Here is a 22,659-nt window from a genome sequence, read left to right as displayed (position 1 = left end):
ATTTTCATGACATTTTAATGTTCAGTTTTTGTCCTGGTAGTGTCCATCTCCTTTCAGGAACCCTAATTTTACAGATGGGTGAATTGAGGCATAGAGTGGGTAAGTGACATGGCCACAGTCACATAGGAAGTCCATGGGAAAGCAGGGAATTGAACCTGGGTCTCCCACATCCTGTGCATCCACTGGGCTATAGTAACTCTAATACAGCTATTGTGACTGGATTAGTTCTGTAAGTGAGGGGACTCTTCCAGAGGTTGCAATGCCATTGGCTTGTGGGGGATCAGAATACAAGACTTGAGTTCTGCCCACCGTTTGCAGAGGCTGGAAGTTACCCATCATTCCCTAGTGATGCTACAGTCAGCTGACGATTCAGCATATCCTGGAGCAGTGTGCAGACTTTCCCTCTGGAGGAAGGATCACTGCAATAAGGAATCTCTTTTCTGGGAAGAGTTGAGGAAGGAGGGCATCATCATGATTGTGAGATGTTGGGAGAACACTCTTCTTTCTGTCTTCTCCAACCCATGCTTTTCCTAGAGGTGAGAGAACAGTTCAGTGTTTTGAGGCTATATCCTTGATTAACACATTTTAACTCAAACTTAGTGTTGCAGACTATGGATTTCCATAATACCTTGTTGATGGAAGCAAAGGAAAACCCTGTTTTGTTCAACTTGTGATTGTAAACTCAGTGACTAAATACCTTTTAGTTTCTTTTTTCAGTTTTTTTAATTGATTACAAGTTTCTTACAGATCTTTGTTTACATCTTAGCACTGGCAAATTTGGAGCATGTTTTATACCTGGACTGTGTAAGCAAAGTGACCTGACACTATTTGCCTCAAGACCTGGGCTCCGCCTCTGGAAGTCTGACGTCCATGGAACTGTGCAGGCCACCTTTATTCTAAAAGATGTATTTGCTGGAGGAATAAAGCCCTTTGAACTGTATCCTCGGCTGGAGTCATCTAACCAAGGAAATTACAGCTTCCCAGAGAAACACTTTGGGCTCATTTCTTGCCTTTCCCAGGAAGGATGGGTGCTGAGCTGGAGTGAATATAGTATCTATTTATTTGACACAATGAACCAGGTAGGTGTATCTAGTGGATGAATATTTCGTTCTGTAACTGTTTGGCATCATATCAGTATTAACTCCTGTCTGTATCTGCATATTTGTCTGCATTTGTTGTGTTGTGGTGACCTAAGAAAAGGTGTTAAACTTTTTTTAATAAAAGGTTTTAGAATTGGTTACATTAACTTTGTCATAAAGATAAGATATCGAATATCTCCAATGATTTATACTATCTAAGGTTTACAGTCTAAAGCATGGAAATTAATTGCCTAAAGTGAATTCCACATACCTAGGAAAATGTACATATGTCTAAAATTCTAGTTGTTCATGCTGTATATTTAAAGAAAAAAAGCTTAAGGGAGTTGTCAGTGTATAATAATGTATTATCAAACTGTTTGTCCTCTCTCTTCCACTACCCTCATCACCCCTTTGCAAACTTAACACCCCCCCCACAAGTATTGCACTTCTGTTCTTTTTTCTTTATAGAATATGAGTACTTGTGGCACCTTAGAGGCTAACAAATTTATTTGGGCATAAGCTTTTGTGAGCTAAAAGCCACTCATCAGATGCATGCAGTGGAAAATACAGTAGGAAGATATACAGTTATATATATACACAGAGAACATGAAAAAGTGAGGGTTGCCATACCAGCTCTAACGAGAGTAGTCAATTAAGGTGGGCTATTATCAGCGGGAGAAAAAGAACTTTTGCAGTGATCATCACCAACTTTTTAATGATGATCACTACAAAAGTTTTTTTTCTCCTGCTGATAATAGCCCATGTTAATTGATTATTCTCATTAGAGTTTGTACGGCAGCCCCCGTTTTTTCATGTTCTGTGTGTGTGTGTGTGTGTGTGTGTGTGTGTGTGTGTGTGTGTGTCTCTCTCTCTCTCTCTCTCTCTTCCTATTCAGGGTCGGCTTTAGGAAGTGCGGGGCCCGATTCAAATATCCGGCAGCAGTCCAGCTCTTAGGCTGCGGGTCCTTCACTCGCTCCGGGTCTTCCGTGGCACTGAAAGACATACTGCCAAAGACCCAGGGTGAGTGAAGGACCCGCCACCAAAGACCCAAACCGCCGCCGAGTGAGTCAAAATTAAAAAGGTGCCTAAGTTAGGCTCTCTTCTTTAGGGCGCTGGGCCCTCTTAGGCGCGGGGCCGGAATCGGCCTAAAGCTGGCCCTGTTCCTACTGTATTTTCCACTGCATGCATCTGATGAAGTGGGTTTTAGCCTACAAAAGCTTATGCCCAAATAAATTTGTTAGTCTCTAAGGTGCCACAAGTACTCCTTGTTCTTGTTGCTGATACAGACTAAAACAGCTACCACTCTGAATTCTATAAAGAGAAAGCTGTAAGCAGTTTCTCCAATTTAAAAGGTGTATGTGAGAGAGAAGACACACCTTTAGTAGTATCATTATTGGGCTATCCCTCTATTTTTGGTACAAATTATATTGGTGATTTGTGGTCAGGAGAGCTCTTCTCCCTCCCCAAACCACTCTCGTTGAAGTTCAGTGATTTGACTGAAACCTCTTGGACAGGAAATAATGAATGAGTGGGTGGTTAGTGTCAAAATCCTCAGTAGCGTAAAATTATGATAATGTCTGGTAGTTGTACGCATCATTTGCATTTTTTTAAATATTCCTTGTGTTTGGGGTCTCTGTATGAATTCTTCTTTGCTGGTGCTCAGCACTATTGAAAATCAAGCCACTTATTTAGATGCTTAAATATGGACATAGAAGCCTGTCTTTTAATCACCTATTTTTGAAAATATTGGACTCTGTATCTTAATTCCACTTTACATGCTACTCATTCACTAAGAATCATACGGAAACCATCTGTTCTTCTCTTCTGTTTCTTTTTTCCATGATCTGTGTTTTCCTTCTTTGTGGAGTGCTTTCTCCTCTTTTTCTGATTGTATAACTATAGACTTACTTAATATCCAATAAACCTTTAATAAGAAAAAAACATGCTAAAACCTGTCTGATTCTCCCAGCATATCAATAGTATAAGTAGGGCCTTACCAATTTCACGGCTATGAAAAACACATCACAGGCCATGAAATAAGCCCTTCCCCATGAAATCCAATGTCCCTTTGTTCCTAGGCGTGCGCCAGCAAAGGTGGCTCCTAGCTCCGGTTGGGCTGGGGAGGGATAGGACAGCCGCTCTGGGGGACGGGGGTGAGAGGGAACCAGACCCACCCCTGGGTGGCTTCCCCCGCTGCAGGATGCTCTGGAACTGGGCAACAGCCCCAGAGGTTCCTAGAGCTGGAGGAGGCTTGTGGAGTTGGATCTGATCTTCTCTGTGCTGCAGGGAACACCCCAGCAGGGGGCTCCCAGCTGCTGGGCAGGGCTGGGGAAGGACAGGACTTGCTCTTACCAAGAGCAGCCCTGCAGAGAATCTCTCCAGGCTGCAGATAGCTCTGCACCTCCTCTTTCACACTTGCTTCCTGTCCCGCTCCCTTTGCAGCTGCTTGGGGAGGAGACATTTGTACAGGAAGCTGCCCCCGCTCCTCTCCAGATGCAATTATTAGCTTATTTCAATAAAAATAAAAAGAAAGGTGCACTTGTCAATCAAAAAATTCAGTCACTCTACAACAGCAAATCACACTCAGAGCTCAACTCACTGATTGATAGATATGGACATTGGGTAGGTTTTGTAGTGTATTGATCTCAATTGATTGCCTACCAGAAGATGTGCAGTTACTATAAAATGAGTGTCCAAAGTAAATCATGACGAATTTTACATGCCAATGGTGATAAACTATTTTGTGCAAGCCGCAATGTTTCATTGGATAACACACATCGGGCAATGGTTCAGTGCCTCTTAAACTCAGAAACCTATCAAAGCAGAAAGAGGGCTGCAGACAGTGCATTTCTGGTAAATGAAAAGTTTAAAATAACAAAATACAAATTCTTTTTTTAAAAGAAGGCAACAGAGAGCTCTGAGATTGGAGGAAAAACTTGACCACTCAAAGCTGCATGTGAGTTCATTCAATGGAATGTGCAAAATGCCGGTTGCTTACTAAGGGTAAATAAGCTACAACAGAACTACCTTCCAAAGGATTTTGCTACACATTTTGAGGACAGGAAGTCTCAAATTAATTAATTTGAGTCTTTTGCAATTATTTCAGACGAGTCCACAGATGAGTAAGACAACATTGTTCTGTTTGATTTTATTTCTGACAAGGCTGAAGATGTACAGACAAGAAAGCTAACAGTGCTCACTGACTGCATTATTTGGTTGCTGTTAACTATACTACAGTTTCTCAAGCAATAATTAAAACAGTTTCAAAAAACACTGCGAACTTTAACAAAGTATCTGTTTTCATAAGTGTCAATATAACTTGTATGACAAAATCTTTCAAATCAGTTCTCCAAGGTCTAATGCTGTCCATATTACATGTAATGCACTTATAAATTCTCTTGTCAGTGAGCTGTGGAGATGTGAATTTGGTAAACTTGATAAACTGGTCAGCTACATTAAAAAGATCTTTAAACACTGCCCTAGTTGCAAACTTCGATACAGGCAGTACATTGCAAACGTAACTGAACCTGGGGAACAAAAACCTGCAGTTCTCCCAGAGCCAGTAGTTACTTGTTGGAATTCCTGGTTTTGGGCTGTACAGTTCCATGCAGCTCACCGGAGTAGTACTTCAGTTCAGAGTAGTACAGAGTTCATCTCTGAAGAACTGACAATGAAAACGCAGGTTTTAACAGAACTGTCAATCCTTCTAATGATGCTCAGCTGAATGAGGAAGTTCAGTTTGTTGCCAAAAATGCCACAGGACTCATGGACTTAACAACTTGGTTTGAATCTTGACATGGCACAAACCACCAAGTGTACAACAAAGTAATGGATATACTCTTCTGGGCTGAAGCACAGTCAAATGAAAATCACTCTGACAATGCTGACTTAAATGCCAATACTCAGCAGGTGTTTTCTTGCATGGCAAAGAAGCTCAGACAATACTACTGCTATGGGAAAGAGTCAAGCGATTGTAGCAAAAACAGCTCAGAAGTTTTGGTAACTTGCGGCAGGGTTCCTAAAAGCAGTGCATATCTTTGACCCTGCACAAATGCATCTGTTGATGATGGATTTAAGCTCGCTTAATGTGATTCCTGACTTTGATAAGACTTGTATACTGGAGATGTCTGCTTACAAAAATATTAAGAAAAAAGCGGACTGTAGTTTGCCTGTGCTACAATTTTGGAACTCAGTTGGAGGCAGAATCCCCCATCTTGCAAGACTAGTTTGGCGCTGTCTGACAATTCCAACTAACTCCGTGGATGCAGAGAGAGCCGTGTCTAAACACAGCAGGTGTGTTCAGCACAGAGACAGGGTATGAAGAAAGACAGTTGCTGGATGCTCCATGCTCACATTCAATTAATGATATTTGAAACCAGAACTCTTTTTTTTTCACTTGTTTTTGTTAAACTTGAGAGCCACAGCCTTAAGTTGAGGCTACTCAATTGAGATCACTACTCTACAAAACTGTTTCAGATGTGCGTATCTACCAATCAGAGAGTTGAGCTGTGAGTGTTATTTGCTGCTGTAAAGTGTCAATCAATAAATCCTGTCAAGGTCACGTGGTTTTTTCCCCCCCCCTTTATTTTATTGAAATAAGCTGCTAATTGCATCTGGAAGAGGTGGGTGCACCCTCTACAGTGCCTCCTCCCCCTGCGGCTGCAGAGCAACGGAGGCAAGAAGTGAGGAGGGATGTTGTGGAGCTCTGTGCAGATGGGAGAGGTACCTAAGAGCATCCATGAGAGGAAGAGCAAGTCTTGTCCCTCCCAAGCTGGCCAGGACTAGCAGCTAGGAGCACCATGACTGGGGCGCTTCCAGCAGCATGGGGGAGATCAGACCCACCTCCATCTCTGGGAACCACCTGGGGCTGCAGGAAGCTCTGCAGTTGCTGCCTTCAGAGTCCAGAGTCTGAAGGCAGCACAGAAATGAGGGTGGCAATACCATGACCCCCCCCCACAACAGGTTTGTGACCTCCCATCCCCTTTTGGGTCAGAACCCCTACAGTTACAACACTGAAATTTCAGATTTAAACATCTGAAAATGTGAAAATTACCAATTTTCAAGTCCTGTGGCTGTGAAATTAACCATAATGGACCGTGAATTTGGTAGTTAATCTTTTTTTTAATTAATGCTCTTTACATGTATGTGGTTTTGTTTTGTTTTTTTTAACAGGCTATGATAGGTGGCTTGGAAGGATCTGGTGATATTGTGTCTGTGTCGTGTACCAACAATGAGATTTTTCTCTTAAAGGGAGATAGAGACATAATAAGAATTTCAAGTAGACCTGAAGGACTTTTATCAATAGGTTTGTATAGATTTATCAACTTTAATTTGTACCTTTTTAAAGAAAATGGTGCATGGAAAGTGTTCTTGTACTATTCCTTTAAAGAAACTTCCTCTAGTAACTTCTGTAGAATTGTCTCCCTGTTTCTTAAGATTACAAAAGGCCTAGATTCTCAACTGAGCCAAATGTCTGCTTTTTCTACCTTAAAAAGGTAACCATTAGGGAAAAGGTTATCGCTCTCTGCTTATGAAGGTGGTTGTGCATTGGCCATGACTTGGGAACTACTCTAACCTACTCCATCTGGTAGCAGTCTCCAAAAAACTACATATGAGGTTGTGGTTTCTGGAGTGGATCACACTCTTGATGTGCATTATCTCTTCCCTTGGTAATGTTTCATTGACAGTCTTTTTTCTAATTTCTACTTGTAGGTGTGTTGGATAATGAGTTATACTCTTTGTGCTCATAAAAGTGGCCATAAGTATGGGAAGGGATCATAAGCACTGGATGAAATTGTGTAAAACAAAGGTCTTACAGAGTTACAATGAACTTGTTCATCTTACTGGTGCTCTTTCTGTAGTGGAAAAAGGCAGTATGAAAAATCATGGAAAAAATAAAACAGAAGGAAATATGCACTTGAACAATTTTAAAATATCAAATGCATCCACAGATGGAAACAGATTCAGATATCTGCACTGCATGAGAGCATATCACTTTAGTATGAGAATAGACATCTCTCAGGCATTACTTGCAGTTATATCATTTGGGCTGCTTAATGCCATTTGTGTGTGTGGTTTTTAATCCTTGCTCCAGTACAAACAAAATACTACTGAATAAGATATACAACAGTCTCTACAAAATCTAGAGACTTACTCTCTCATTTATCTTAATGCATAGATGTGCAAGCATAGCTTTGTTATGTAAGCAGCGCTTCATCCACAGGCCTCTTGTGTTTGTTTTTGTACATTACTATTGTATCCAGAACATTTAAAAAAAAATCATGACAATTACGTTCTTAAAATGCTCTTGAATGCAAGACTAGAGATCCAGACAAATATGCAACCTCTAATTCTGTGTGCTATTGGAAAGAAGTCCTCTTGGAACATGTTTTCTTTGATTTTGGCCACAATGGTTTGACTGGGGGATTAAATTTAGGGGCATGATCTTGCAAGATGCTAAACGCCTCAGTGGAGACAATGGGAGTTGAGGGTGCAGGGTCTCTCAGCACTGCACACAGTCGGGCCCTGAAACTTAAAGGACTATGTCTCTTTTTTAATATACAGACATAACTGCGGCTAACATTAATGGAAGCTTTGTCCAGACATTGGAGCATGAATTGAGCTATTGCTAAAATAACGTCATTTCAATATAGATCAGCTACATAAGATTACTGCACAGTATTGATGTGAAATATTCTTGGTTTAGACAGATACCTTCTGGGAATTTAAAACCTTACTTTTCTTAGGACGCTATCCAAGAGCTATACTTCTAATTACTTAACTTAGAGTTGTTTTTTCTTGTTTTGTCAGTTTCAGATGCAGATTCAAAATTGCTGAGTCCGTTACCAGATTTGAGTCCCAAATTGCAGAGCCCACTATCTGTGGTTGTATCTGTATTGCCTGGCCCTTCAGTGGAAACACATCAAAAAATAAAAATGGTTCCTTCTCCCAAAATTATTGGTGATAAAAATGACTCTTATTCTGTAATGAAAGATGATCTGGAAACAACACTGGTATTGGAGAAAAGTCTCAATAGAGTGGAGGACTTAAGCAGTGAAACAAAAAAAAGAGGCTGTTCGGTAGTAAGTGAATCAAGAAGCAGGAGCAGTTCAGTCAATTCTGTGGACAGTGGCTCTAGTCTCCTGACAAGTGGAGACCAACCATTGTCTGAAGTGCCTAGAGAGAGTCAACCTTCTTCACAACGGTTCAGCGTAATCAGCTGTGAAGACTTTGACCAGGAACTTATTGTAAAACCCATCAAAGTGAAAAAGAAGAAAAAGAAGAGACAAGGTAAAAAAAAACAACCCCCCACCCCCCGCCATTCTCGAACTCTGCCACTTCTTAGAATAATTGTCACCTTTGGTATCTTTTTCACTGAAAACATAAGTTTTTGTTTGGTTTTAAAGACAAGCCTTATGTTTATGGTTACATGTCTTTCAGTAATCATTACTTGTCACCTAACAGTAATTGGTCTGTAGTCTTGCCCTTTCACTTGATGAAAGCCCATTAAGAAAGTAATAAACTTGTATCTTTACAAGAGGGTGTCATTTTTCTCTCTGCAGCCCTACTTGCTCTTTATTATTTCTATTCTAATTTTAAATTTGTTTTTACATTTATTTGTAACATTATGCAAAGCAGAAAAAATGAGTATAAAAAGGGTTAATGCTAATAACCTCACTTCTGTTTTATTGTTTAATCTCATCTTTGTTACACTTGAAATATTTTACTGTTTTTATAGTCTTGTTTATGGGTGCTAATAGTAACACTTCTTTGCCAGATAAAAAGCATTTCTTTATATACCATGGATTAGATTATATTGTCAATTTTTATTCCTTGTAATAATCTGGTATTGCAATTTTGAATTCTTGCCTATTAAGATTACATTGACCATTCTAATTAAACCTTAATCAAGTTGTTTATATGTGAGTACAATACTCCTGCATTCTCACTGTGTCAGTTTGTGCCACCCAACGGAGAAGTGATATAATTCTTAGTGTGTCAAAATTTGGACTAACTCCATCTTCTAAAATACAAGTTTCCTGTTTGCTCGTTAACAGTAGAAATACTTGCGTTCTTTTATTTTCATTGAACTTGGATTAGTTTTATTAATAAGAATATTTATCTTTTTTTTTTTTTCTCTGAGATCAGAAAATGTGACCAGGAAAAACCACAGCTCTCAGGAAGGTACACCAAATTATGAGCGTCAGTTTTCTGGTGATAGTGTACATTCTCTAAATGCAGATTTCTTGTCCATGACTTCTAGCCTAATGAGCTATAGTATAGATCACTTGAGCACAGGTTCTCCTGATCAGGAAAGTGAGTTCAGTGTGGAGTCACATGCTGTCTTGCAGGAGGATAATGACTCGGAATCATTCAGTGTGCTTCAGTCTCCATGCATTAGTACAGCAACAGATTCGGAAGAAAATGGAGGTACAATTGAATTACTAAAACTTCCTAACAGGGACAGTGGAATGAATACACCAGCTGTTACAGCTACTCAGACATCCAACCCTCTCTTAAGCCTCACTGAAGACGTATGGGGTAGCGAAGATACAGAATGTAATCCAAGCCTGCTTTCTGAAAATACTGAATGCCATTATAAATTATTACCCCAAAAGGAACAGAATTTTCCTGTGCTATGTAAAGTAGATGAAACTTTGGCTAGAATAAATCTGAAGGATACTGAAAATGCTTTTGAAGAAACTAAGATCACAGACGAAGTGTCTTTAGGTTTTAATACCACATGTGGTGCTGAAAAATCACTGACACAGGAGGGAAGTGATGAAGTTCACAGGGGAGAGCAGCAGCCACATTGTTTAATAAATACTGCCTCAGAAAACCCTACAGATCCCCAGCCTGACATCTCTAGGGAAGATGTGTGTTCACAAGAGAGAGTTTCTGGATGGGACTTGGAGGATGCAATCAAAGCTAAGTGTAGTGCTGCTGCTGCTGAATTGGTAACCAACACCCATGATACCAGGATTGAGAGATCTGCATCCAGTGATGAAGAGGATATTTATGGGCATGGACTACCATATTCATCTTCAGAGACTAGTGTGACAGAAATTGGGGGAAGTTTTACTTCCCAGGATATGACCAGAACAAGCCTAGATGAAATAATGCTCTTAAAATCAGATCAGGTATGTGTTCTATTTACAGTTAAAATAGTTAAGATGCCAGTATTCTAGAAGAAGCAATCACAAACGTTTTTCTTCAGTTCTTTATAGAAGTGTTTTCTTCTCATTGATCCAGCAAGTATAATTCAAATGGGGGAAACTAAGCGTATCCAATACACAATGCAAATTATTATTGCAGACTTCAAAACAATATACAGAGGGCTGTGTTTTCAGTGTGCTGAGGGAGAAATGCCTGTTAACACCTCTTCAAAAGGAGTTGTTTTTCCTATGCGAAAATGCTGTTGTGAACCCACCAGAAAGCAGTACAATACCAAAAAGTACTCTAAGGTAGAACAATCATTTGAGTTTCTCAATCGTAAGCTCACAGGGCAGGGACTAGTATGTCTTTTTTTTCATGTTTTGTATAGTGTGAGCACACTGATGCTGAAAGAGACATTGTCAGTTACAACTTATGACTAGGTTTTCGTATTATTTAAAATGTTGAGTTTTTTCCTTCCTCTGTTTTTTCTCTCTCCTTCACTATTGCTGTGTGGAAGAAAGCCACAGAAATAGCAAATTTTAACTAATGGACTGTACAGTGGAAAGAGTGAAATTTACTACCAAGGTCTTGATCCTGAACTGCTGATGATGGGAGTTTTAACTCTGACTTTAATGCTGTATGTATGACTGTTTTCTTGTATAGTTGAAGATACCTGACATTGTTCTGACTCTCCAGTTTTTAGTTTGCAGAAAGCTGGATGGGATATTCTGGCCCTGGCTATGGGATACTCAGCCTGGTTGTCTCAGAAAAGTATATTTGGTGCCTGGACTACAAAGGTAGTCTCTACTGTAGTGCTTTACCTAGTGCAGGTCTGCGGTGGCAAAAGTTTGAAGACGCTGTCCAGCAGGTGGCAGTCTCGCCTTCAGGTTGGTTAAACTGCATTTTACTTTTTGTTAACCTTTAAAATTAATCTATAAATTTGTGCAAATTAAGCTCTTTTTCATATAACTGTATAACTACATGTGGCGTGTATTCCCTCTCATCCCAGTACTTTGTGTATCAATGTTTATAGTAGTCATTGAGGATTGCTCTGCTGTCTGTAATCTGACTTGTTTTACAAAACACACCAGGACCAAGTTCCGTAATTCACGTGCACAAACTGTCTCTTTTAAAAGTTGTTAAAAGGCTATCTTGGCTCATGTGACTGCATTCATGGAATATTAAAGTACTGTTTTCTAGCATAAATGGTTGTTCTCAAAATAGCAGAATATGAATTTGTTTGTTGAACAGTTTTAAATGTATTGCTGATGCATTATTGAATCTTTTTTTATTTGAGATTCTCATTTTATAGTTAAATTGTGAAATAATAGAGGTTATTTTCTGAACAAAACATCATGTTTTATTAGAAAAATACCTACTCCTAAATAAGACTTTCTAATTAATATGTAGATTAAATATAAAAATGAACTTACCACCCCCCTTCTCTCTCCACCCTGCCGCCCCTCTTGCAGCACACACATTGTTACATTGTGACTGACTTTTTTAAAATTTATTTTTTGTGGCCTGGGAATGAAAGTTGGGGTGGTGGGAGGGAACAGGTTTTGGATGTGAACTTGTACTCTGTTCACCTTTCCAGATTGCTCCAGTGCTGGTATGATTGTAAGCAGGTTTCTCAACCATTTTCTCATTCTAGTCTCCCATAGCATGATCTCTCTTCTGTCTCTTGCCCCTTAAAGCAGCTGATAACCTTACTGCCCTGTCTAAAGGATAGGAAGAAGTACTTCTTCAGTTTTTCTTTAAATTGTCACATTTGGTCAGTGACTGAACCCTGATGGAGATATAATAGCATTTATAAGAGTATGTAAACAGACCAAAGACGAGAAAATGCAACTCTGGGTATTGTACTTTCCTGTTCTGTGTAAAGGCTATTGATGTATCAGGATGCTGCTCTGATTGCGATTTAAACTCACGAGCATGCCATATTTAGATTTTGAATTCCATTACGCTGCTGTTACCTTTTTATGACAGGACTGTTTACAAAGCAAAATTTGGGCCAGATTTTGAAAACTAGCCCCTGAAATTGCATCTGTAAATTCTGTCTGCTTGTACCACTGACCTCTGCTCTGTGGAATGTCACACCTGTTCAAGTATTTGACTGTCACTCACCAGTGGCTGACCTACAGAGATTATAAACTTTAACCTTACTACTGCTAATGAGCTAATAGAGAATATACATGTTAAAGAAATTTGCCTTGTTCTGCATATATGAAATTATTTTTTAACCTGACAACTGTGATTAGCCATGGGATTAGTAATTGTATGACTGTGTGTGTGTGTATGCGCGCATTGGGGCCATCTGTAAATTTGGCCTTTTAATATTTGTTTCATTTGGCACTGGATGCTGTGTGTTTTGATATTTTGAAAATAACCATGGCTAGAGAGTGAATGAGTTGAAAACATTTTTCAGTAACATCTAGTCTGTGGCAATATATATGGTTCAGCAACTCTCTGTAAAGCTGGTAACTGTTGTCTCACTTTAAAACATTTTTAAAAGGTAATGTTATGTAAGATTAATAAAAATTTGCTAAATTTTGCATTTTTCTGTTAACTTGGCTGGCATTAATCTTTTCTGTTAATCATTTTGTTGTGTGTACAGTAGACCAGCTGTCTCTAAAGTTATAATCAATATTTGGTATCACCCACCATTCATTTTTATACAGGGGCTCTTCTCTGGAAGATTGAACAGAAAACTAACAAAGCATTTGCCTGTGGAAAAGTAACCATAAAAGGAAAGCGCCACTGGTATGAGGCTTTACCTCAGACAGTATTTGTAGCTTTAAGTGATGACACTGCCTGGATTATCAGAACTAATGGAGATCTGTATCTGCAAACAGGTATTTAAATTGTTGCCTTACAGTTTTTGTAAATGAGAATCAGAAGTGCGTAAATCTGTCAAATCATCATGATTTGGTTTAAGCCATGTTCCGAATCCAGAATAAAACTGTGTTACTTATTCATGGCAGAGTAATCCTTTATCTTGGGAATCAGTTATGAGATGTTACAATACAAGCCAGGGAAAGGTTGTTTGCATTACCATAGCAACTAGCCCAAATCGTGGGCCAGCACCCCATTGTGCTAGACGCTGTACAAATACAGAACAAAAAACCTAATCCCTCCCCTCAGTATTATATAATCTGAGTGTAAAATGAGACAATAGATGGATACAGACAGGAGCACAAAGCAACAATGTGACACCATGTTGGTCAGCATGATAGGCTGGGGTCTAGCACTCTGTAACGATTGCCAGGCTTTTTGTAGGCATCAAAGTAAAGGAAGGGTTTAAGCATGGTTGTGAATGTAAGTCGCGAGGTGGTTTTGCAGATGTTTTGCGAGGAGCTTCTCCCAAGCATGAGAGAGAACAAGGAAGAAAGTATGCAAATGTTTGAAAATTTATTGAATGGGTAATTGGAGGTGAGAGATGACCTCTCAGTAGTAAATGAGAGATAATAGGTGGGATGGGGATAGGCTGTCCGGGTCTTTGAAATTAAAGACGAGTTTGTTTGATTTGATAGAGAAAGGGAAACCGGAAGAGGGATGCAAAGAGAAGGGTGAAATGGTCAAAGTGATGGCCTAGGAAAATGATTTTTGCAGTAGCATTCTGAATGGATATGAGTGGGGCAAGACTGCATTGTCAAGCCCGGAGATAAGGATATTGCAGTAATCAAGATGTGATGATGAGACCCTGGACAAGAGTTTTAGCTGTGTGGATGGAAAGGAAGGGCCCTATAGAGAAAGAATAGCAAGATTTAGACACAGCCTGAATTTGAGAACTGGGAGGGAGGTTCAAGATGAAGGTGACATGCAGGTTATGGGCTTGAGTGACTGGAAGGATAGTGGAGTTGTCCACAGAGATTGCAGGGGGGTACAATAGGGAAGCGACTAAGCTCTATTTTAGCCATGTTGAGCTTGGGTTGATGGCTAGAAATCTAGAGGTCAGAAAGAGGCCTGTATTTTCATTTGTACATAAGGAGACAGGCTTGGAATAGAGAGGTGGTGGCTGAATTTGTATTTACGCGTGAGATTACAGACCATCTCTGCATAGACGAGGGAGAAGAGGGAGAGCAAGGACAGTCCTGTGGCACAACCACAGAAAGTTGGAGAGGGGATGAGGAGGGCCCTTGAAAGGACACTCTGAAGAAGTTATTTGAGAGTTAGAAGGGGAACCAGAAGAGGGCAGAGTCATGGAAGCCTGCCATGGAACGACAAGGCAGAATTGTGATAGCCTGTTGGAAATCTTGTCTTGCACTTAAAATTGGTCATATTCTTTGTTCAGTTTTCTCATGTATATCTAATATGTATGTAATAAAAAAAACACATATATACATTCTTTGTAATTGCTCTACTTGAGGAAACTTAAATATCCAGCATATTTTCAAGGATAGCCTCCTTTTAAATGATTTTGCTAATTAGTCAACACCATTAGCAATTTAAAGCAACTTGCCCAGGACCATGCACTACTATTCAGCAGTGATAGTGATGGTAGTGAATGAGTTTGGTTCCACATGTGGAGAGCTATGTGGAGTTTTTAATCGGTATTTTCCTCTCCTGCTGGGCAATAGTTTAACAGCTTGTGTTCTACTATTTGTGGATTTCATAGATAGACTTAGATGCCCAAGTAAATCCTCCAGTGTGTGTCTCTTTTAACACAAGGCAACCACGAAGAAAGACAATAACGGTGAGGTGAGAACAATCCCGTCAGTACCTCCAGCATCCCATCTAACAGTTGCACCAGGAACTTGTGTCCCAAAGTTAGAAGCTGACTACTATAACTTCCTTTTTGGTATCCCCTAGGGTATGTCCACACTACCTGCTGGATCGGTGGGTAGCGATCGATCTATCGGGATTCGATTTTATCGCATCTAGACAAGACGCGATAAATCGATTTCCCCGAATGCGCTCCCCGTCGACTCCAGAACTCCACCAGGGCAAGAGGCAGAAGCGAAGTCGATAGGGGAGCCGTGGCCGTCGATCCTGCGCCATGAGGGTAGGAGGTAAGTCGATCTAAGATATGTCAAATTCAGCTATGCTATTCTTGTAGCTGAAGTTGCGTATCTTAGATCGATACCCCCCCCCCCTTGTAGACCAGGCCCTAGACTGATAATCGTCAGCTGCCTCTTGCTTCATTAGCATGAGAACTTGAGAAAAAGCTAATTCTCTCTTGAGCTTTTCTTTCACAGACATGAAAATCCAATTTGTATATAGTTCTGGACAGGATGATGTGCAGTTTGGAAGAATAGATATGTCTAAATGTGTACAATAATTGTCTAACAACTTTTGATATTACAAGAGTTTTCACCTGTTGAATCATTCCATTTCGCTTCTGGTCTGTTTATTGATGAACATCTTTTAAATGGAGATTCCTGATACTGCCACTCAGAGGAGGGAAGGAGTGGAAATTGCAGAATGAGAATGGTGGGCTATCCACGAAGTTACTAAACTGAAAATGTTTGAGTGAAACATTCTAGCTTGATGTACAATGTTTAGTTTGTTAAAGTATAAACTGAACATTCCTACACTAAATGTTAAGTCTATGGAGAGTACAGTAAAGTGAATATACAAAAAAATGTTAACATGCTCATTGAATTTTTTCCTTTGTGCTCTAACTTACCAGATGAATTACAGCAGCCATGCCTTCTCTTCTTTGTTTTGTTTCCAGGCCTGAGTGTGGATCGTCCATGTGCCAGAGCAGTGAAGATTGATTGTATGTATCCTCTATCTCAGGTTACATCCAGAAACAATGTAGTGTGGGCACTGACTGAGCAGCGGGCACTTCTTTATCGAGAGGGAGTGAGCAGCTTCTGTCCTGAAGGAGAACAATGGAAGTGTGATCTTGTCAGGTAATTGGGCAGTGTTTAATCAGAATGACAGAAGAGTTTGCTTTCATTCATGGGTATTTCATTTTACAGTAATTGAACCACCTACCTCTTGCTTATAAAGCTTTTTGCATCCAAACTGTAATCCTCATGTTACCTTATCCCTTATCAGTGCATCTTGTTACATCACACTTTTAATCAGTGAGTGAGCAAAAAAGGACACTATTTGGAAGACATTTATTGGTCGTGAATGGGGAATGTTTAACAGAATTGTATATGGGAAGGAAAACAGTGGAAGAATCCTTGAAATGTGAATTAATGAAATAGGCCTTTTTTATACTAAATACTGTTTAGTTCTTTCATCTGTTCTATAATGGTGCTCCCATTATTTAAATTGGATCTCCAAATATTAAATATTTGATTTTTCAAGAATACATGTATATATTTACAGTTGACTTTGTCAGTCAGTCACTTATGAGATTAGAAGTTGCACTGGATATCTCACCCCCAAATTCACCTCGGCTACACTGGGAAGTATATTTTACTTCTGTAGCCAGTTGCACCAGAATTCCTGCTTTTTAGCTTTATCAGCAACAGACCAGTTTGTTCTGCCTTCCTGATCCAGAGAGTAGTTACATCCTATATTATCTTGTAAAATGTAGGGAAATGTGTTCATTCTTGCATAAATCAATGCCATTTCTTTCCCAATAGGTAATTACTTTAAAATTAGCCTTTAACCTGTTCAATTTTATTTATTATTTATTTATTTTTGGAAGATTTGAGGGAGGGAGGACTAATGTTCAAATCTGCAACTTGCATCTAATTATTACATCAAAGAAAGTTGAATCTCTTCTATGTAAATACACAAGACTGACTTATAAACCAGGTATTCTGCATGTTCTCAGACTTGACTGAGACTGTTTAGGACTGTTCAAATCAATGCAAATTGAGATTTCTGAGCTATTCTGGAAGGCATGTTGGAAGTGACTATCAGAATAGGATTGTCAACTTAACTTTTTTTATTTTAAAAATACTGTTTATAGTGATAAGTTTTCTCTGAGTTTAGATGTGATTGTTTCTTACAGGAAGCTTTTGTAATCAAGGTCAGCTTCTGTCCTTATTGTATAGTCACAACCAGTTCAAGATTATGCTGTCTGTGCTCTTAATGTTCTAGTCACAATGGTGAGAAACAAAATAAAAAAAGCTTGTGACATTACATTTTAAGGTTTCTGCAGAAAATCAATAGCTACTATTTTTATCATTTCTATACTGTTATGTGCTGAAGAATTCAACACTGGTCCATTATGATATTTTTAGTCTTGATATTCACATAGAACAAGTCCCGGAGGCTTATCTTGCTTTCTGAATTATACTCGGAGGAAGATATCTAATAAATTTTAAGTTACTGGATAAATATGGAGATGTGTCCAAAGACGTGTTTTATTTTACACATTGGTAGTACCATATGAAGAACTTCTTTTCCACTCTAGTTTCTTATTCATTTTGAAGGTTTTAAGGAAGATTTTAATGTGTTATGTATTTTAAAACGTGTTTTGCATTTGCAGTGAAATGCAAGCTTTGGAACCAGTGTGCATAACTCTTGGAGACCAACAGACGTTATGGGCTTTGGATGTACATGGGAATCTATGGTTCAGAACTGGTGTAGTTTCAAAGAAACCGCAAGGAGATGATGACCATTGGTGGCAAGTATGTACTCCTTATTCAGCTTTCAGTAAAGTCCATCATCCCATCATTGTGATATTTTCTTGTAGGGATCCCAACCTAAAAATACCAAGAAATAATTGCGTGGAGGCTTACAAGCATTATTAATACACCTGTAATGGAACCACCAGACTGTGGGTGCTGAGGCCCCTTTTAAATCTGTTCCCCGAAAGACGTTGGTAAAATTCCAGTATCATCCAGAGGAAAAAATAAAACCAGTGACAGGACAGTTTCCTTTAGCCAAAATAAAAATAAAAATAATTAAAAAAAATAATGCAGGGAGGCTGCTTTTCACCTAATCCAACTATTTCCAAACCACATAGGGCTGCTTCCTTCAGCCACAGATCCTGTGAGAGAAAATGATGACAAAACAATTCTTACTGGGCTTATTCTCAGGAATCCGTATGGAATCCCTGATCATGTTGTTCACATCCTTACTTATGCTCTTGGGTCTTTGTTCCCCATTTCATCTCTGGAGGAGGCGGATTGTCCACTCCTCCGCCTGTCCTTCCCGAGTGGTTTAGTCAAAAATATCTTTCTCTGTGTGTATATGGAATCTGTTATTGGAGCAACATGGACAACATGGTTTTGAGATGACATCTCATTTCGTCAGTAAGTTGTCTTACCTTGATACACATTCCCATAAAAGCAGGAATTACCTCCTTTTTTTGAATGCTCTAAAGCATGGTTATACTTAGTTGCTTATAATAGAGCTTGGGCAATTAACCATATAGTATCTCACCTTCTTGAGTCAGGGCCACTGGGGAAGCTAAATGAAGCTATATGAAGATCCATCTCTTTGTTGTCAGGCTCAGGGCCGACTTTAGGAAGTTCAGGGCCCAATTGGAACGTTTTTGGCAGGGACCCGGCAGGGATGACTTAAAAAAAGGGGGGGGTGCAGGGCTGGCTGGAGGCAGGACCTGGCTATGGGCAGCGGATGCGGATATAGGGGTACAGCCCACTCTGTACAGGAAGTGCCCCTTCCTCCTCCCTCCCCCACCAGGGTAGTAGTAGCAGCAGCAGCAGCAGCCTAGGGCTCGGGGGCTATTTAAAGAGCCCAGGGCTCCCCTGCTTCTACCGTCCCTTAAATAGCCGCAGGAGCCCTGGGGAAGCGGTGGGGCTCCGGTGGCTATTTAAAGGACCGGGATGGCAGAGGCAGCTGGAGCCCTGGCCCTTTAAATAACCCCCAGAGGCCCCCGCTATCCCAGGGCTCTGGGGGCTATTTAAAGGGCTTGGGGCTCCCCTGCTTCTACCTCCCTGGCCCTTTAAATAGCCGTGGGAGCCCTGGGGAAGCGGTGAGGCTCCCACAGCTATTTAAAGGGCTGGGGCAGTAGAAGCAACGGGAGCCCCGGACTTTTTAAATAATCCACAGAGCCCTGCAACCCTACCCCAGGGCTCCGGCAGTGGGGCTCTGGTGGCAATTTAAAGGGCCTGGGGCTCCAGCCCCTACCTGGAGCCCCAGGCCCTTTAAATTGGCCCCTGGGAAGCCAGGCCACCGTGATGCAGCGCACTGGCTCTTGCCAGTATGCCGCACCGGGACTTGGGCACGGCGCCCAATTCAGGGGAATCGAGTGAATCGGCCTAAAGCCGGCCATGGTCAGGCTCCAGGACAATTTCAGGAAAGAGGAGAGATTCTTTTTTCCCCTCTTACCATTCCCCAAATGAAGGGACTTCAGGTGCAGCAGAGTTCTGTAGTACTTGAAGTAGATAAAAATATTAAGAAATTTTGGGCAAGTGTTTGTTTTTGGTTAGTTGGGTTTTTGTTTTATTTATATAGGAAGCTGTTATCTGTTATGTGATTCTGGTTTATAATCAAGGCTCCTAAAACTTAAATACATAAAAACTCAAGAGGACTCAAACTTGTTTCTTCCTCCACTCACTCAGTAGAGAGATTCCTGAGGTTCACTCAGGAACATTGTTCCTGAGACTCCTGAACCCTATTCAGAAGGCAGAGGAGGCATCTTTTTATCATAAGTGTAGTTTGACTTCTGTATTTGGGATGGCAAGGTGTGGGGGAGTGTGGCTTGGTGGGGGGTCGAGGTGTGTGGGGAGGAGGACCTCAGTGGGGTATCCAGGTGTGGTGGGTGAGGCTAAATGGGGAAGTGATTCAAGTGTGTGGGAGCGGCTTCACAGGGGAGTCTAGGCATGAGGGGCTCAGTGGAGGAAGTTCTCTGTGTGTGGGGAGAGGTCTGAATGCAAAGGGATTGGGCAGGTTGTGGGGGAGGGGACAGCTCCCTATACAGTGCCTCCCCCTCCATGGCTGAGGAGTGATTAGGGACAGGAACTGGGGGAGGGGTGCAGAGCTTCCTGCAGCCAGGGAGGTTTTTGGGGATGAATCTGACTTGGCCTCAGCTGCTCCAGGGGAAGAGGAAGTCCTGTTTCTCTTCTCCCTCATGCCCACCCCCATCAGCTAAGCCAAATGCAAAATTCCAATTCCTCCAGGAGTAATTCACTCTGTCACTCAACTGGCTGTACACTGCACAGATGGTTAGGAAGCAGTTCAGCTGCCTGGCTCTCTTGGGTCACTGCTTTCTTGTCCTCCCCTTACATTGATCATGAGGGGGAAACTGACCTGCTAGCAGAGAACACCTGGCTTCCCCCAAACATTCCTCCTTGGCCCCCTAGGGTGCTGAGGTGGAAGGGGGTGAGCACTAACACCAGGCGCTCTGTGCATGCTGGTCAGTTTCTCCACGCGGACTATGTGGTGAGTTGGGGAGCTGCTCCATGCCCTCCCTTTACGCAGCCTATGTGGCCAAACTCATCGACCAGCACAGAATGCCTTAAGTCACTGCTCTTCCCCCCAGCACGTTTCTCTGTGGGGGATGAAGCAGGGCTAAGGGAAAAATATGGGCGCTCCCACCATGCGTCACCTCTGCAATGTATCTAGTTTGCTGTGCTTTTTATGGAAGATCCTTTAACTCACCCCTAGTTTAACTGATTACCCAGAACATTTTTTTTTCCAGGTAAGCATTACCGATTACGTCGTGTTTGACCAATGCAGCCTCTTCCAGACAATAATCCATGCAACACATACAGTGGCAACAGCAGCCCAGGCTCCAGTAGAGAAAGTGGCGGAGAAACTTCGAATGGCATTTTGGTCACAGCAGCTTCTATGTCAGCCAAGCCTTCTTGGAGTCAACAGTAGTGGGGTCTGGATCTCTTCAGGCAAAAACGAGTTCCATGTAGCAAAGGGAAGTCTAATAGGTTGGTGCATTTTTACACCTGTTGGGTTTTTTAAAAATCAAATAAACTAACTAACGCATCCACTCTGCATCCCCTACAATTCCCCTAGCCTACCCATGGTAACATTCAGCTGCAGCAAATTGAAGAGCAAACTGCAAAAGCTTTTGTTTGTTAAACTAGAGTGGGAATGCAGACAGTATTGCGGGATGCTGTCTTAACATTTGGTTTGAGTAATTGTCCTTTTAAAAGTAGTACTGTGAAGAAGGTAAGTTTGGGAGCCTGTTGCTCAGAGCTTGTTATGCTTTCCAAAAAGTAGGTCATATTGCTTCTTTCACTGCATGCGTCCATATCTTGAATTAAAGAGCATTACATATTGATCTCACGCAACCATGCACTATAGCACTAGCACAGTGGAGTCTCGTTCCATAACTAGGGCTACTAGGTGCTACAGTACCTATGTATGGTGCTGTAGACACAATAATAATAATAATAATAATAATAATAATAATAATAATTAGTATAGTGATCACTTTAGGAAAATGAGCCATGTATTACTACTTATGATCTGATGAGAGAACATGCTGAACACTAAACAAGACACTTAATGACTTTAGCCTGGCTGATGAATGTTGTAGCTCATGACTGATTTGGTCTACTGCCAGAAGCCTCTAACCTTTGTGCTCTCATCTCACACAATCTTGGCTTCATCTGCAGGCCTAGGTGCCTTTTCAGCTGTGTCTTCAAGCGATTCTGATTTGTTCTGTCAATGTAAGTAGACTTTCCCTCTTGGAGTAACCAGGTGAAGAATCCTGCTCAAACTATATTTTTCAAGAGGATTTCCATAGATTTGTTGGAGGATGCTCAGAGCTATATTCTTTATCTCAGTCCTTTTTGTGAGAGATGTTCCTAAAGCTATATGTCTAAACTTGAATATAGAAATTATTCTCTTATTCTACCAAAAAAGTTTATTGATGGCCTCTTGATAGCAGCAAAATAGCCAAAAAATGCCAGATTAGACGCTCCTTTAGGATTCTCTCTCATTAGATGACATGAACGATTATGTAGTACTGTACCCAGTATTTACACAGGGATTCTGTCAAAAAATACTCCTGTTCCTTCTCTCTGAGTGTGTCATTAAGATTTAAGAGTAGATTTCATGATTACTCAAACACTAAACTAGATAAAAGTGCTTGACATTTATTTAAACAAGCCTAAGAGAAGATTTGCAGAAAACTGATACTGGAAAGCTTGTTGATTGACATCTAAGCCATCAGAAGAGATCTCTGCAGGTTGTGCAGATGTTTTTCTTTTAGATTTGTTTGACTTGTGGAGTTACTAGTATTTTATACCAATGACTTGAAAGAGAAAACATCTGCATGGAATTGTATTTGTCTAATAAAAAAAGAATAGTGTCCTCCCAACAAAGTCTGACTTTATTTGCTCTGCAGATCTTTCAGTTTGTGAATGGTACCCAGTCAGTCCAGTTTAGGTGAGATTTGGCCATAAGTGCAAGAAGTTAACATTGTTTTTGTCATTTAAATGGGAATGGGCAACATACTGGATTTTGTATTTCAGGAGACTAATACATGACTGACATTACTGATCACTAAGGCTCTGATTGTGGCGCAGAGGTTGTGGAAGTCACACATTCCGTGACTTTCTGTGATCTTTGTGACTTCTGCAGC

The 22,659-nt window shown here is 40.7% G+C and overlaps 1 protein-coding gene across 6 annotated transcripts in view; it reads left to right on the top strand.

Moving 5' to 3' along the window:
- The window catches only part of TECPR2 (tectonin beta-propeller repeat containing 2), a 72,456-nt gene that overhangs the window by 14,718 nt on the left and 35,079 nt on the right, over positions 1 to 22,659 (top strand). For all 6 annotated transcript variants that reach the window (XR_003999910.1, XM_030558709.1, XM_030558708.1 and 3 more), the window contains exons 6-14: positions 767 to 1,079; positions 6,252 to 6,384; positions 7,890 to 8,369; positions 9,228 to 10,219; positions 10,939 to 11,122; positions 12,917 to 13,090; positions 15,913 to 16,093; positions 17,635 to 17,776; positions 20,755 to 20,995. Coding sequence is in view for 5 of the 6 variants with exons in the window: in XM_030558709.1 (XP_030414569.1) it covers positions 767 to 1,079; positions 6,252 to 6,384; positions 7,890 to 8,369; positions 9,228 to 10,219; positions 10,939 to 11,122; positions 12,917 to 13,090; positions 15,913 to 16,093; positions 17,635 to 17,776; positions 20,755 to 20,995 (2,840 nt within the window). In the remaining variant the exon portion in view is untranslated. The remainder of the gene's footprint in view (positions 1 to 766; positions 1,080 to 6,251; positions 6,385 to 7,889; positions 8,370 to 9,227; positions 10,220 to 10,938; positions 11,123 to 12,916; positions 13,091 to 15,912; positions 16,094 to 17,634; positions 17,777 to 20,754; positions 20,996 to 22,659) is intronic.

The sequence above is a fragment of the Gopherus evgoodei genome, chromosome 4 (assembly GCF_007399415.2).
Source record: "Gopherus evgoodei ecotype Sinaloan lineage chromosome 4, rGopEvg1_v1.p, whole genome shotgun sequence".
Classification (NCBI taxonomy): domain Eukaryota; kingdom Metazoa; phylum Chordata; order Testudines; family Testudinidae; genus Gopherus; species Gopherus evgoodei.
Note: the sequence above shows the minus strand (reverse complement) of the source record. Positions and strands in the feature narration are given on the sequence as shown.